The sequence below is a fragment of the Gadus morhua genome, chromosome 12, assembly GCF_902167405.1.
Source record: "Gadus morhua chromosome 12, gadMor3.0, whole genome shotgun sequence".
In the NCBI taxonomy this organism is placed as follows: Eukaryota; Metazoa; Chordata; class Actinopteri; order Gadiformes; family Gadidae; genus Gadus; species Gadus morhua.
Window position 1 is genome coordinate 30,239,969 of NC_044059.1, and position 14,044 is coordinate 30,254,012.

A 14,044-nucleotide genomic window follows, 5' to 3' on the forward strand; every position below is an offset into this window, starting at 1 on the left:
AAGAAACCAGGATTTCCATAAAAATGTTTATTATTGTTTTTCTGGCAGAGTAGATCAAACAGAGACACTTCAATTAAATAATAAGCTGATTAGTCAAAACTCCATCCCGTCTGTGGTTCTGCCTTTTTTTTATTTATTTTTTTTATAATTCACACATCTGTTAAAAGTCCTGAACATCTTATCATTTTTTTTTTTGCAAAAGTACATTCAATAAAAAAACTAAAAGAACCCCACATGTCTACATTATGACATCAGTGCAGTCCGGACTCCACCAGGAACCAGCAGGGCTGGGATCCAACAGAGACCCCATCGGCCCCAGGGGGAGCAGAGAGGGGGCCCCCCCAACAGAGAGGAGGGCCCCCTCAGAGAGGGGGCCCCCCAGCAGAGAGGAGCAGAGAGGAGGCCTCCAGCGGCTCTTTGCCTCAGGCTGGGTTCTCGGTGGCCGGGCCGCCCTGGTGGCCGGCGGAGGCGTTGCCGGCGTACGAGGGCACGCTGTACTTGGTGAGCACCGCCTTGAACTGCTCCAGCGTGGCGTCCGTGCGCACCCCGGTGGGGTCGAAGTGCGTCCGGCTCACCCTGAAGCCCGCCTCCGTCAGGTACTGGAGGAACTTGTTCAGCCTGCAGGGACCAGAGAACAACGCTGGTCCGTTGATTCATTATAAAACAATCAAGCCTTTCATTATGGTTGAATGATTTTAAACCAAAGCCTCATTAGCCCGTTTGAACTCCAGTAGTTAATGAGCAGGCGAGCGTCTTTAAGGCAACGACACTTCACACTTCACCTGATTGAACATTGCGGAACATTAATGACATTTCTAGCAATAAGCCCTACTTTAATACGAGCGTCCCTTTGTGTATGTTAATTTCCCCTCGGTACTCAAGGCTGTATCTGTGGAGCCATGGCCCCCAGACTGAGCCCCCAGACCACGCCTCCCCTAGACCACGCCTCCTCAGACCACACCCCCTAGACCACGCCTCCATAGACCACGCCCCCAGGTGGACTGGCTGGGCTCTACACGGTGTCCCCAGAGGACCTTTCTCAGCAGTAACTCTGGTGGCCCCTGACCCTACAGGCAGACCTGGGGGGCCCTACTCACCTGGACCCCTGACCCTACAGGCAGACCTGGGGGGCCCTACTCACCTGGACCCCGGACCCTACAGGCAGACCTGGGGGGGCCCCTACTCACCTGGGCCCTGACCCTACAGGCAGACCTGGGGGGCCCTACTCACCTGGACCCCGGACCCTATAGGCAGACCTGGGGGCCCCTACTCACCTGGACCCTGACCCTACAGGCAGACCTGGGGGGCTCCTGACCCTACAGGCAGACCTGGGGGGCCCTACTCACCTGGACCCCTGACCCTACAGGCAGACCTGGGGGGGGCCCTACTCACCTGGACCCCGGACCCTACAGGCAGACCTGGGGGGGGCCCTACTCACCTGGACCCCTGACCCTACAGGCAGACCTGGGGGGCCCTACTCACCTGGACCCCGGACCCTACAGGCAGACCTGGGGGGGGCCCTACTCACCTGGGCCCTGACCCTACAGGCAGACCTGGGGGGCCCTACTCACCTGGGCCCTGACCCTACAGGCAGACCTGGGGGGCTCCTGACCCTACAGGCAGACCTGGGGGGCCCTACTCACCTGGGCCCTGACCCTACAGGCAGACCTGGGGGGCCCTACTCACCTGGACCCCGGACCCTACAGGCAGACCTGGGGGGCTCCTGACCCTACAGGCAGACCTGGGGGGCCCTACTCACCTGGACCCCGGACCCTACAGGCAGACCTGGGGGGGCCCCTACTCACCTGGGCCCTGACCCTACAGGCAGACCTGGGGGGCTCCTGACCCTACAGGCAGACCTGGGGGGGGCCCTACTCACCTGGACCCCGGACCCTACAGGCAGACCTGGGGGGGGCCCTACTCACCTGGGCCCTGACCCTACAGGCAGACCTGGGGGGGCCCCTACTCACCTGGGCCCCTGACCCTACAGGCAGACCTGGGGGGCCCTACTCATCTGGACCCCTGACCCTACAGGCAGACCTGGGGGGCCCCTACTCACCTGGACCCCTGACCCTACAGGCAGACCTGGGGGGCCCTACTCATCTGGACCCCTGACCCTACAAGCAGACCTGGGGGCCCCTACTCACTTGGGCATGTTGAGGCCCTTGATGCTGTGGCGGTGGATGCTGTAGTAGAACGCAGGATGCTCCAGTGACGCCTCGGACTTCAGCTTCTTCACGATGCTACCAGACTCCTCCCCAGTCTTCCTCTTCCCTGGGGTGAGTTTAAATTGATTGACATGAACAAATGGAAGTCTTTTATTTCATGTCAGGACAAATAAAGTAACTTACTTAGAGTGGCAATCTCAAGATTTTCCTCTGAATAAATGTCTCCGAATGAGGTAATGATCCTCTGACCCACTTCTATGTGCAATATTAGGAATGTTGGCGACACCGTTTGCTTGTGTCTGCCCGAAAAATCACAGCTTATCACCAAAGAAAAACAAACCTTATCTTTGAACGTTTCTGTGAAACACTGTGAGCGTAAACCCACACCCCCTACAGGACGAGAATGGGACTGCTCCTTGAAGAACTCAGAATGATCTCACCTGGCTGGTCTCCAGCGCCGCTGTCCTCCGCCCTCTCCAGTGTCTTAATGACCACCCCACATTCTACTGGAAATGAAAAGGGAAGGAAACCTTCAAGCACAGCCTGACAGCTCTGGTCTGTTTCTGCACGTGGATGAGAGCGGACGACTGGCCAGGCAGACCTACGCCCGCGTTGTTACCTTGGTTGGCCAGCGCCGAGGGCCCGTGGGCGAAGGACTTGAGGGTGGTGCAGTCCGACTCACAGATGAGTGTTTTCACCAGAGCCTGGATGTCCTCCATGCTGTGCTGCACGGCCGCAAACAGCATCCTCCTCAGGAAGCCGGTGTTGAACAGCGGCCCGGACCTGCACACACGCAGCACAACGAGCTCATCAACGTCACCGTCCCGGAGGCTAGCGTCCGTGGTGATGTTCCCTAACGGGCTCAGAGGGCCGGTGCTTTACCACAGCGGGCCCAGCTCCACCGCCGTCTTGCCGGGCATGCTCCCATGGCAGTGGCAGGGCAGCTGGCTGGTGTCTGAGGTATAGGGTCCGCACACGCACACACACACACACACGCACGCACACACACACACACACAATTATATTAAACATTTACAAGCACACACAAGGAGAGCATTCAATTAAATTGAATAAACCATGTTTGCCATTTCTTTTAAAGTTGAGGTGCTGTTTATACCATAATACTCTGTAATAAATACCCAGGCCTCTCTTGTAAACCCCTCTGCAGAACTGTAGACAGATAACTTTACTGCCGTGTCAACACAGTTGATTTGTCTTAAAGGTGTGTAGAGATGTGGTGTAGGAGTGATCCATGATACAGGTCCCGGTCCCCTTCTCATCCCCCTCCCTAACCCCTCAGGGTACCAGGCCCGGTCCTTCTCATCCCCCTCCCTAACCCCTCAGGGTACCAGGCCCGGTCCTTCTCATCCCCCTCCCTAACCCCTCAGGGTACCAGGCCCGGTCCTTCTCATCCCCCTCCCTAACCCCTCAGGGTACCAGGCCCGGTCCCCTTCTCATCCCCCTCCCTAACCCCTCAGGGTACCAGGCCCGGTCCTTCTCATCCCCCTCCCTAACCCCTCAGGGTACCAGGCCCGGTCCTTCTCATCCCCCTCTCCAACCCCTCAGGGTACCAGGCCCGGTCCTTCTCATCCCCCTCCCCAACCCCTCAGGGTACCAGGCCCGGTCCTTCTCATCCCCCTCCCTAACCCCTCAGGGTACCAGGCCCGGTCCTTCTCATCCCCCTCTCTAACCCCTCAGGGTACCAGGCCCGGTCCTTCTCATCCCCCTCCCTAACCCCTCAGGGTACCAGGCCCGGTCCTTCTCATCCCCCTCCCTAACCCCTCAGGGTACCAGGCCCGGTCCTTCTCATCCCCCTCCCTAACCCCTCAGGGTACCAGGCCCGGTCCTTCTCATCCCCCTCCCCAACCCCTCAGGGTACCAGGCCCGGTCCTTCTCATCCCCCTCCCTAACCCCTCAGGGTACCAGGCCCGGTCCTTCTCATCCCCCTCCCTAACCCCTCAGGGTACCAGGCCCGGTCCTTCTCATCCCCCTCCCTAACCCCTCAGGGTACCAGGCCCGGTCCTTCTCATCCCCCTCCCTAACCCCTCAGGGTACCAGGCCCGGTCCTTCTCATCCCCCTCCCTAACCCCTCAGGGTACCAGGCCCGGTCCTTCTCATCCCCCTCCCCAACCCCTCAGGGTACCAGGCCCGGTCCCCTTCTCATCCCCCTCCCTAACCCTCAGGGTACCAGGCCCGGTCCTTCTCATCCCCCTCCCCAACCCCTCAGGGTACCAGGCCCGGTCCTTCTCATCCCCCTCCCTAACCCCTCAGGGTACCAGGCCCGGTCCTTCTCATCCCCCTCCCTAACCCCTCAGGGTACCAGGCCCGGTCCTTCTCATCCCCCTCCCTAACCCCTCAGGGTACCAGGCCCGGTCCTTCTCATCCCCCTCCCTAACCCCTCAGGGTACCAGGCCCGGTCCCCTTCTCATCCCCCTCCCCAACCCCTCAGGGTACCAGGCCCGGTCCTTCTCATCCCCCTCCCTAACCCCTCAGGGTACCAGGCCCGGTCCTTCTCATCCCCCTCCCTAACCCCTCAGGGTACCAGGCCCGGTCCTTCTCATCCCCCTCCCTAACCCCTCAGGGTACCAGGCCTGAGGCGGGTGGCGCTGCCCTGGCCGTCTGTATGAGTGAGACACTGACCGTCCACCAGGCTGCCCCTCTTCAGGAACACCCGCTCCTCGCACCACTGGCAGTGGATCAGCTGCCGCAGCCGCTTGGCCGCCTCGTCCGCCTGCGTGGGGCCCCTGAGGACCCGCACCACCACCAGCACAAAGTGCTCCAGCGCCACCGCCAGCAGCACCTCCATGCCCTTATTACAGCGGGCGGCCGCCCTGCAGGAGGAGGGGGGGGGGAGGAGAGAGGGAGTGGAGGGGGAGGGGGGGGAGGAGAGAGGGAGGAGGAGGAGAGAGGGGAGGGGAGGAGGAGGAGGAGGAGGAGAAGGAGGAGGAGGAGAGGAGGAGGGGGTGGAAGAGGAGGGGGGGGGGAGAGAGGGAGGAGGAGGAGGAGGAGGAGGGGGAGGAGAGAGGAGGAGGAGAGAGGGGAGGAGGAGGGGGAGGAGGAGGGGGAGGAGAGAGGGGGGGAGGAGGAGAGTGAGAGGAGGGATGATGGGGAGGAGGAGAGGAGAGGAGGAGGAGGGGGGGAGGAGGAGGAGGAGGGGGGGAGGAGTAGAGTGGGAGGAGGAGAGTGGGAGGAGGAGGAGGAGGAGGGGAGGAGGAGGAGGAGGGGGGGAGGAGGAGAGTGGGAGGAGGTGGAGGAGGAGGAGGAGGAGGAGGAGGAGGAGGAGGAGGAGGAGGAGGAGGAGGAGAGGAGGGGGGGAGGAAGAGGAGGAGGAGGAGGAGGAGGAGGAGGAGGAGGAGAGGGGTGGAGAGGGGTGGAGAGGAGGAGGGAGAGGAGGAGGAGGGGTGGAGAGGGTTGGAGAGCACCACGTTAACACTGCTGCCCCCAGGGCTCCTCAATGAGGCTCCCGTATCCCCTGGGAGTCTGGAGCGTTTGCAGGAGCAGCGGTACCTGGCCACGGTGGCCACCACCATGCGGGCAGCCAGCTCCCGGTAGTACTCGGTGCGGACGATGTGGCAGCCGTAGTGGCGCAGCGTGACGTTGGGGCTCTTGGAGTACAGCGAGCCCGTGTCCGTGGACGTCACCGACACGATGCCCATGTTGCGCACGTTGCGGAAGGCCGCGTCCAGGTAGTTCACGGTGGTCCCGAACGGGTCCAGGTGACTATGGGGGGGGGGGGGGGGGGGGGGTTAACATCAGATCCTCAAGGTGGTCATACTGGCTGCTAGTCCTGCCCTGTGTTTCCACTTTGGAATGTGATGGGGATGTCAGTAACTCCCCTCGTCCTCATTGAGTCCCACCATGCACCAGGTGCTGAAGAGTCCTCAGGCTTTATCTGAAACAGTGACCCACTGCCTGCTACACTTCTGGACTGCCCTCGGCCATACCATCATCCTAAGCTGTTTTACATTTTACAAGCTGAGCTGTCACTGGTGACTTGTTATACACACCGAATAACAAGTTGTTTTTATCCTTGAAGGAGGGCGATACATGTTGTGTTTTAGGATTGCAATAAAGAGCCCATTTGGTATATATAGTATTTCTTTGGATATACGATATGGCTCGTACTGCATTCTGTTTAGTCCACCACTATCCCAACCGCTCTGACCGCGCCCACACCTACATATAATCAAAGGAGCGCAGGTGCATCATGACGTTGGCGTCCATCTTGGCGACCTCCACCGTGGCGATGGCGTCCCCCTCGCCGGCCGCCAGCTCCTCGGGCCCCGCGGCGCCCGGAGAGGCCCCGCCCACGCGGATGCTGTTCAGCTGGCAGTTCTCCCGGATCATCTTCACGCAGGTCTCGCTAATGTCCGAGATGGTCACCCTGACCGTGGCGCGGAGGTGCTTGGCCCACTGAAGGCCCATGATCCCTGGGAGGCAGGGAGAGAGAGAACCCCTCATCGTGGTGGTCCTACGTAGGCTGGAAGAAGCTCATGGTTCCCGTGGTGGTTCCGGCTAACTGGGAAAACCGTCCTTACTTCCTATGAGCTGTGCACGCCAGTTAACAGTCCCGGAGCGGGAAGTGAGAATCACGACAGAACAACACAGACAGGCAGAATAGAGTTTTTTTATGAAGAATTTGACAAAGCAATATCCAAAATATATATGTCGACGGAAATCCTCGGAAGTCCCTCCCCCTCTCTCGCCTCTGGCCACCAACCCATGTTACCAAAACCAACTCAGCTCAGAAGTCCCGCCCTCCATTCCAAGCATTCCGGCGGGAATGCCTGGAACGAGGTGAGACGATAACAGAAACAAGATCAACGTGAATGTCCAACCTGTTGCCCCAAAAGCATCCAGGCACTCCACTGGATTCCTCTCCTCTGCAAGAACTGCAAGCGCACAGAACACCAGCTGCCTGCAAAATGTGTCATATTCTTACAAAAACACAATACAGGATGCTTCGGATTCAGTGGCATCTAGAAGTAAGGTTACCTAGCAGTAACCAGCTGAATACCCCTTCGCCCCCAACAGGCCTGTACTGGCCTGTAAGGGGCCAGCAGGTACTTATACGGTACATAGATATTATGTTTTTCTAAGGTAACAATCACACAACATTTCATAGGATTATACAATAACTAATGCATCCGTTCTTCTGGATGCCACTCAATTCTATGCACAAACCTTTGAACAAAATGTGGGAGCTACAATACAGTAGCGTTGTTTAGCTGGATGACCAGAGCTGCACTGACCTGTTGCTCTTCATCTTACGGTTGAAGTAGGTGTCGGACTTCTGTGGCGTGGTGTGGTTCGGCAGGAGCTGGACATTGGTTCCAAGCTCCTTCATGATCTCGTAGGCCTGACCGGACTGGGCTGATCACAGAGGGCCAAATCAAAATCATCAACATGTGGCTGTATTCTGTCTGTTGGTTGGAGCATTTTGGACGCTTTTTGAACACCTTGGATGTATTGTAATGTACAAATAATTCCTTTTGAGGTTCATGTCTACCCTCTCATGTGAGATGGTTAGCAGAAACCATCTCACGTGAGTTGGACAGATTATCTACTGACCAACTCATTGACAAAGTGTATCAAGTTAACTGAATGGTGCAGAAACATTATTTTCATCACAAACAGCGCCTTGTTCGCTTTACCCGGTTCATCACACAGCATCTCCCAGTTCCCCGAGTAGCTGGCCTCCGTCTCTCCCTTGTTGACGTGGCGCTTGAGATGGCTGATCATGTCGGTCTTGCGCGCGATGGTGCTGGAGCAAACCACACAGTGGTAGTGAGCCACATGCCTCCCTGATGTCTGGAGGGAGATTACAACAATGACACAAACAATTGGGATGAAGTACATACAATTAAGGGAGCCTGATATCAAATATAGCATGTCCCCAGATAGTCCAGCCAGTGGTTACAGGGGGCCTGACTCCAAGTTGAGGGGTTCTGAGTTTGATCCCAATACACATACTAAAGCACACCTATAGGCATCCTTGAGCAAGAACTATGTCAAACAAAACTAACGTGCTTAAAATAGGTCGAATATTTAATCTGACGCCCCGTTACACACTAATAGTTTTTACTTTCGTGCTCTCAAAGTGTTTTCTGCTCGCTTGGATATTGATTTTGCTCGAATGGGTCGTTTTCTTTTTTATCACTAGGTGGGAGGAGCCAGACATTGTATCCCTAAATGTGATTGGTCACATTTAGGCTGCCAGATTAGCCCCAACACCCGTTGAAGTGTTTGGATGATTGCATCAAGCAAGCTCCCATTGGACCAAGAGTCTGCTGTAAACTTGACATCTCATAACGTGGTTCTGAGAATAATAAGACACAATGTTACACCTCAGACGGTTTGCAGTGGTTAACAAAACATATTTCCATGCGATTATCAGGCACTGTGAACTAAAGCCGAAGCCTTGAGGATGACCCACATCCTTTCAGAGTGGTTGTGATATGTGCTGTACTGTGATCTGCACCTGGTCTCCACCTGGGCTGGGCTTCAGGTTCCTGCACGGCAGGTGGCAGATGCACATCCGCTGACCTGGTGAGGGGTACAGGTCACAGGTCACAGGTCCAAGGTCAGAAACAAACGTTACGTTGCATCGTAAACCGGAAAAAAAAATAGCGACTTTTTTCTTTTTGTTCCTGAACTGCAGAATCTCTAAATGATAGAAAATGAGTTCCCAGACTTTAATTTATTTCAATTCATCAGGTACCTTTACTGACAACCTAGACCCTATCTCCTGATCCCCTTGGGTCCAAGGGACCTCATGCAGACAGTTTCTGAGACTGGTCCAGTGTTGAGGAGAACGCTGTAGCTGTAATCCGCTGCAGTCTGAAATCCTTCGGGCCGATAGTAACCCCTCAATGGTCCACTTAAAGTGCTGTTGGTCCACTGACAGGTTCAGATTATATTCTATCATTATAAAAACTAGTTTCTTAATCTTTCGCTTGATCCGATCTCTTTGATATTGTGTCAAACCAAGTCTCACTCAAGGGGAAGTCTCACTCTTAAATCTCGTTGTTGCATCGTTGCAAGAAATTTCCATTTGCTCATTACAATCTCGAGACTTCAGCTTGAGTAAGACTTCGGCGAAAAGAATAACAAACAGAAGGGATCTGTAGGGATCCTTTCCATAATGATAAAATATAATCTGAGTCAGTAGAAATAACAACACATTGGAGGACCTCCATTGAAGGGTTGCTATTGCCCCAAAGGACTTAGACTGCAGTCTGTTAGAGCGGATCACAGCTGCAGCCTTCTCCTCAACGCTGGAGCAAGCTCCAAATGATGTCAGCACGAGTTCCTTGGAGCCAAAATGTAAGGTAAAATAAAAGGTTATACTACTAGTAGTAGGTCTACTAGTAGTAGTAGTATTGGGTTAGAGGAGGATGCCGAGAGGTTACAGATGCCAGTCTAGTCTGCACACCCTCAAACTCCACGTAGACCTTCCAGTGGAGGTTGTGGAGGTGGCGCCGCAGCTTGTGGCTGTAGCAGGCCTTGAACTTCTCCTCAGGGCACAGAGGACAGGATTTGCGTCCAGCTGTAGGGGACAGATAAACCAACGTGAACAAACAGAGATACAGTGTTTGTGTGCAGTCTAATGTTTTTTTTTTTTTTTTTGATTCTCCCGAAACGAAACAACGTACCACCGTTCAGATCTACCAGCTGCTCAAGGACCTCTAGCTGGGACTGGATGGAGATGTGTCTCTCTGCAAGGAAGAAACCACAACTATTTAAATACTGTCCCATTGGCGTCAGCTCTAAACCAACCGAAACATAACGATAATTATTATGTCATTCAATTATTATTATTATTATATTCAGGCTAAAAAGTGAAGCTGGGGTATAGAAAACTATAGTTGAAAACTCATTCGGCGGACTTTAAGTCGGCATTGCATTTGAGTTGCGCCAGTTGAGTACATTTACCTATTGTGGTAGTCGACGGCTTGGCATCTCCCTCTGTATGCGCCTCATTCTTCACCGCTTGTAGATCATTGGTATCGTGGATATTCGCGACACCTTGCATTTAGATTAAGTCAAAGGTTATTACATCATGGTGTTGAACCTCGGTCTATTTCATTTGTTCCAACAGTTTTAGTTGGTGGGCTTTGACCATAGGTTTTTAACACTGACGAGATGTATTTGAGTTGAACAACACTCAAACGATACTACATGATAATATTGGGTTTCAATAACAGTCATTTGAGAGTCATTGCCCATTTGGGGCATCGCATGGAGCGTTTCTGCTGAAGACCAGAGGACATCACAGGACTGCGAGAACTGTGCGCCTTCGAGGTCCTGCAGCGGAGCTCCGTGAAGAGGCCGTGTTGTGGGTTACAGAAATGAACACGTCCACGTCGTTTTTTTTATCTTCACATTATAAACGGTCGACAGAGAGTGAGTTAGTGACTATATGTAATTCATGGTTGCAACGCAAGTCTAATCTCTCATTTCCTTATTTGAGTGTTATTTTTACTACTAGGTCCCATAGCGGAGCTCCGTGGTGAGGCCCACACCTTCTTCAGCAGTTATAAACTCATATCCATAGCAACGAAACGACCTCGTTTGAATGATGCACGCAAAAACTATTAAGCGACTATCTCTTGTTGCGTACTTCATGTCTAAAATGCAAATGGATGCCATTTTCCCTACCTTTTATATCGACGTCCTCCTGATGAAGCTGGACAGCGTCTCTCTCGTCGAGCTCCGCCATTACGGACTCACTCAGTGGGGCGCCTGACTGCATATTATTTTATGGTGGCTGGTGTGGCCGTAAAATACGCAAATCGAAAGCGTATAGGTATATATATACTTATCTCCTATTCATTTGATCACACAATTTAAATTAAGAAACATTTGGAACATACATGATTGGGCAAATGCATACTATTTGATACGTTGCGCAGTAATAATAAATTACACATTGCCGTATTTGTTTTGTTTGTTTTGTTTTTATCTGTATGTTTAAATATCTTCCAAAAGCATTTGATAAAATACAGAAATGTAGGTGCCTTATTAATAAATTCGTTATAATCAGCCTAATGTGAGATTTGACGAAACGTTACTTTAACTAACAGAGTACCTAGAACTACAAATCCCAGCTGTACGGCTGAGCCACTTCCGCTCACATGACCGGATGTTTGAGCCTTTACGCAATACGGAAGGGAGCTAAAAGTGGCGCTATCCGTTATTATTCTTACATTACCGTGGATAGTGTTAATAGGTTTAGTGTGTCCAGAACAGCGTCCTGGAGGAGACCGTAAGTCTCCGTAAGTTTGAAGTTTTCGTTGTCTAATATGCATGATAATAAACGGCAGCTGACTTCAACACAATGTGCCTGAATACAAGTACAATCTTACTGTAATAATGTAATATATATACACCACAGTTGCTCTATCTCCCTTCCATTTAGCTATATAATTATACTTGGATAACTTTTTTCGACAAAGCAAACTTCACGATATGAGTATTGTCAACTGGAACATTGTTGTCAGTTAGGAACGTGGGAAATGTCCAAAAGTAAGCCCAGAAAGAAAAAGTGTTCGTCCTCAGGTGGCGAGGAAGAGAAGGTATGAAACAGTAGATCCCTTCCTCCAGTTATTATCCCACTGCCTCAGGCTGGCTTCTAAAATTGCATCTGTCGTTACTTCCAAAGGTTGCAGGAGGCCATTTCCTAACCAAAGATAATTTAAAGAGAAAAGATTCTAGCGTCGTTCCTGATAGGTATGTCATCCATTAAAAAGGTCGTCTGTTTTTTCCACTCGTTTAATTTCTTATATTTTGTGTTACTCCCACTCCCTCTTTGGGATTAATTCAGTTGATGTTTCTTCCTTTACTTTTAGCCAACAGCACAAGGAGTATCCTCTTCCATCGAATAAAGATGATTCCAAAAGCCACCGCCCCATCAAAAAGGCTGTTTACAAACTGTCCAAAAAAAACGTTTCAGAGCAGATACCTGTGGAAATTGATGTTGGATGCAAAAGAACCCAAACGGTTGAAATTCCCTCCAGGGAAAAAACGTCCTCAACACAGACTAAAGGGGACCCCTCTTGGAGCACCCCGAGGCGTCCAACAGAGGGTGCTGGACGCCTCCACCCACGGAGCATCCACACTAAAGACACTCTCCGTCCAACAGCAGAGAGGACAGCCCAACATGGACCACGTATACCGTCACCCCAGAAGGGCTCCAGCAGGTCCATACATCCTGCTGAACAGAAGCACAAGCCTCCGTCATCAAACCCGCCTCTGGTCCCAGAGAAAGCCTGCAAGAGAAAAGCAGACACTGCTACTGGGACGACGACAAAACCGAGCAGGATCACCTCCTCCTCGGGGAAGGAATCGACGGTGAGAGGAGGCTGGAAGCCCCTCAACAAGCCATACAATGACGAAAGAGGAGAGCCCCCGAGAGCCAGGTCCTCTGTCAGGGCTCCACCTCATTTGACCACAGAGCAATCGTCCACCTCCAAAACACAGGCTACCTCCCATCCAAGGCCCAAGCAGCCTACATGGACCCTGGCCGGACCCCATGTGGCCCCGGCCGGACCCCATGTGGCCCCGGGGCCCCCCTGTGTTCAGGGAGCAGGGGGCCCTCTAAACCCACAGCGTCCAGCGGTGAGGTTTAAGATACCAAAGAAAACCACTTTGTGTTTAAAAGACGGTGTTAATAATACCACAGTTCATAATGAGGAGGGTCGCGTATCGACACAAACCACGAGCACCAGGAGGGGTCCGGCGCTCGCTGGTCTGAAAGGCTCTAATGGGTTGAACCCTGAAGGATCTGGACCCGTCCAAAGTGTCCACAGCACTGCGGTAGATCCGTTCATTTCACCTCAGAGGGGAAACGATGGAAGTTCAGCCGAGTCCAACCAACCGATTTGGCCCCGCGTCGAGGTGCCACCATCAGACAAACTGGTATGCTCCTTTGTGTTTTGGATTGAATTGTCTACATAGGTATTGGTGGTGTTGGTCTTCTGCATGTTCTGCCTCATTGCTCTAGAGTTGATGGTGTTGTGATCTGTGGATAATATATGGGAAGAGGGGAGGATTTTGATGCCCATCAACATACTTATCTCTCAATGTCTTCCAGAATTCACACGACGAAGGAGCAAGCATCACTACTGACGACAATGATTATGAGGTAGTGCTACAGATTCACGGCTATTTATTATTATATTATTATAACTGAAGGAGAGTTTCACACAATGTCACACATTCCAAGCCACCGACTTGGGGCTCTTTGCCCATTATATTAAGAATAATAACTAATGGTTGCTTTGTTGGTGTATAATTCTATTAGTACAATTGTTAAATTGACAAGATATGTCGAGAGGGCGGGCTTGAAGTTGTTTGTAGAACTACAGATCACATGATTGAAATCCTTCTTACTATGACATTTTGATGTCATAGCCAATAGGACCTATGACAATGGCAATATGACATCATAATGTGTCTTGTTTGGAACCCTTTCATTTGGTCTTACTTTCATAGTTTTTAGTCTCTATAGTAGTATAGCTAGAGAGAGCATGTAATATTAACTCATCATTCTAGTATCATTCATCATTCGAAGTAGGATTCTGTGGATTGGTATTATGAACAGAATGACTGTTTTATCCTGATGATGTGTTCCTCTATGATGAGATGCTGCTGGCCTTACTGATGTGTGTGTTGTTCAGATGCCGGTGGTGGAGGCCCTGCACCAGGCCCGCACTGAGAGGAGGCTGGAGGTCGACGTGGTGCAGAGCTATGGAGAACTCACCCGGATGGACACGGACGCACACGACCATGGAGAACCCCCACCGTTCAGTGAGGATAACCGTAGCTTTATCTGTTTTGTTTGCTATATTTATATATATTTGTGGGAATATATT

At 52.3% G+C, this 14,044-nt stretch overlaps 2 protein-coding genes across 9 annotated transcripts in view; one reads left to right on the forward strand and one right to left on the reverse strand.

The window, feature by feature from the left end:
• Positions 1-12: 12 nt before the first annotated feature.
• Positions 13-10,953, reverse strand: trmt1l (tRNA methyltransferase 1-like). 2 transcript variants are annotated; one of them, XM_030371655.1, is made up of 16 exons: positions 10,830-10,953; positions 10,104-10,196; positions 9,824-9,886; positions 9,604-9,717; positions 8,650-8,714; positions 7,823-7,979; positions 7,421-7,541; positions 7,007-7,086; positions 6,349-6,598; positions 5,676-5,888; positions 4,809-4,999; positions 3,051-3,123; positions 2,788-2,951; positions 2,609-2,671; positions 2,148-2,274; positions 13-618 (listed from the first exon to the last, which is right to left on the reverse strand). In XM_030371655.1, the coding sequence occupies exons 1-16, from the start codon at positions 10,921-10,923 to the stop codon at positions 423-425; spliced, it is 2,064 nt and encodes a 687-aa protein (XP_030227515.1). In that variant the 5' UTR covers positions 10,924-10,953; the 3' UTR covers positions 13-422. The 2 variants fall into 2 exon arrangements, with proteins under 2 accessions (XP_030227515.1, XP_030227514.1); XM_030371654.1 differs by having other exon boundaries at positions 2,609-2,674; positions 10,830-10,950.
• A 343-nt stretch (positions 10,954-11,296) lies between these two features.
• The window catches only part of swt1 (SWT1 RNA endoribonuclease homolog), a 37,969-nt gene continuing 35,221 nt past the window's right edge, over positions 11,297-14,044 (forward strand). For 2 of the 7 annotated variants that reach the window (XM_030371652.1, XM_030371653.1), the window contains exons 1-5: positions 11,300-11,746; positions 11,833-11,900; positions 12,020-13,088; positions 13,264-13,314; positions 13,850-13,979. In XM_030371652.1, coding sequence (XP_030227512.1) covers positions 11,687-11,746; positions 11,833-11,900; positions 12,020-13,088; positions 13,264-13,314; positions 13,850-13,979 — 1,378 coding nt within the window. In that variant the 5' untranslated portion in view covers positions 11,300-11,686. Of the gene's footprint in view, positions 11,747-11,832; positions 11,901-12,019; positions 13,089-13,263; positions 13,315-13,849; positions 13,980-14,044 lie in introns of all 7 variants that reach the window. The other 5 variants (XM_030371647.1, XM_030371648.1, XM_030371650.1 and 2 more) reach the window with 5 other exon arrangements.

Coding starts and splice junctions, on each gene's coding strand:
- trmt1l (XM_030371654.1), bottom strand. CDS start 10,923: ATGCAGTCAGGCGCCCCACTGAGTGAGTCCGTAATGGCGGAGCTCGAC. Junction 5,000..5,675: donor GTGGTGGCCACCGTGGCCAG/GTACCGCTGCTC, acceptor CTCCTCCTGCAG/GGCGGCCGCCCGCTGTAATA. Junction 2,952..3,050: donor GTGGAGCTGGGCCCGCTGTG/GTAAAGCACCGG, acceptor GCGTGTGTGCAG/GTCCGGGCCGCTGTTCAACA.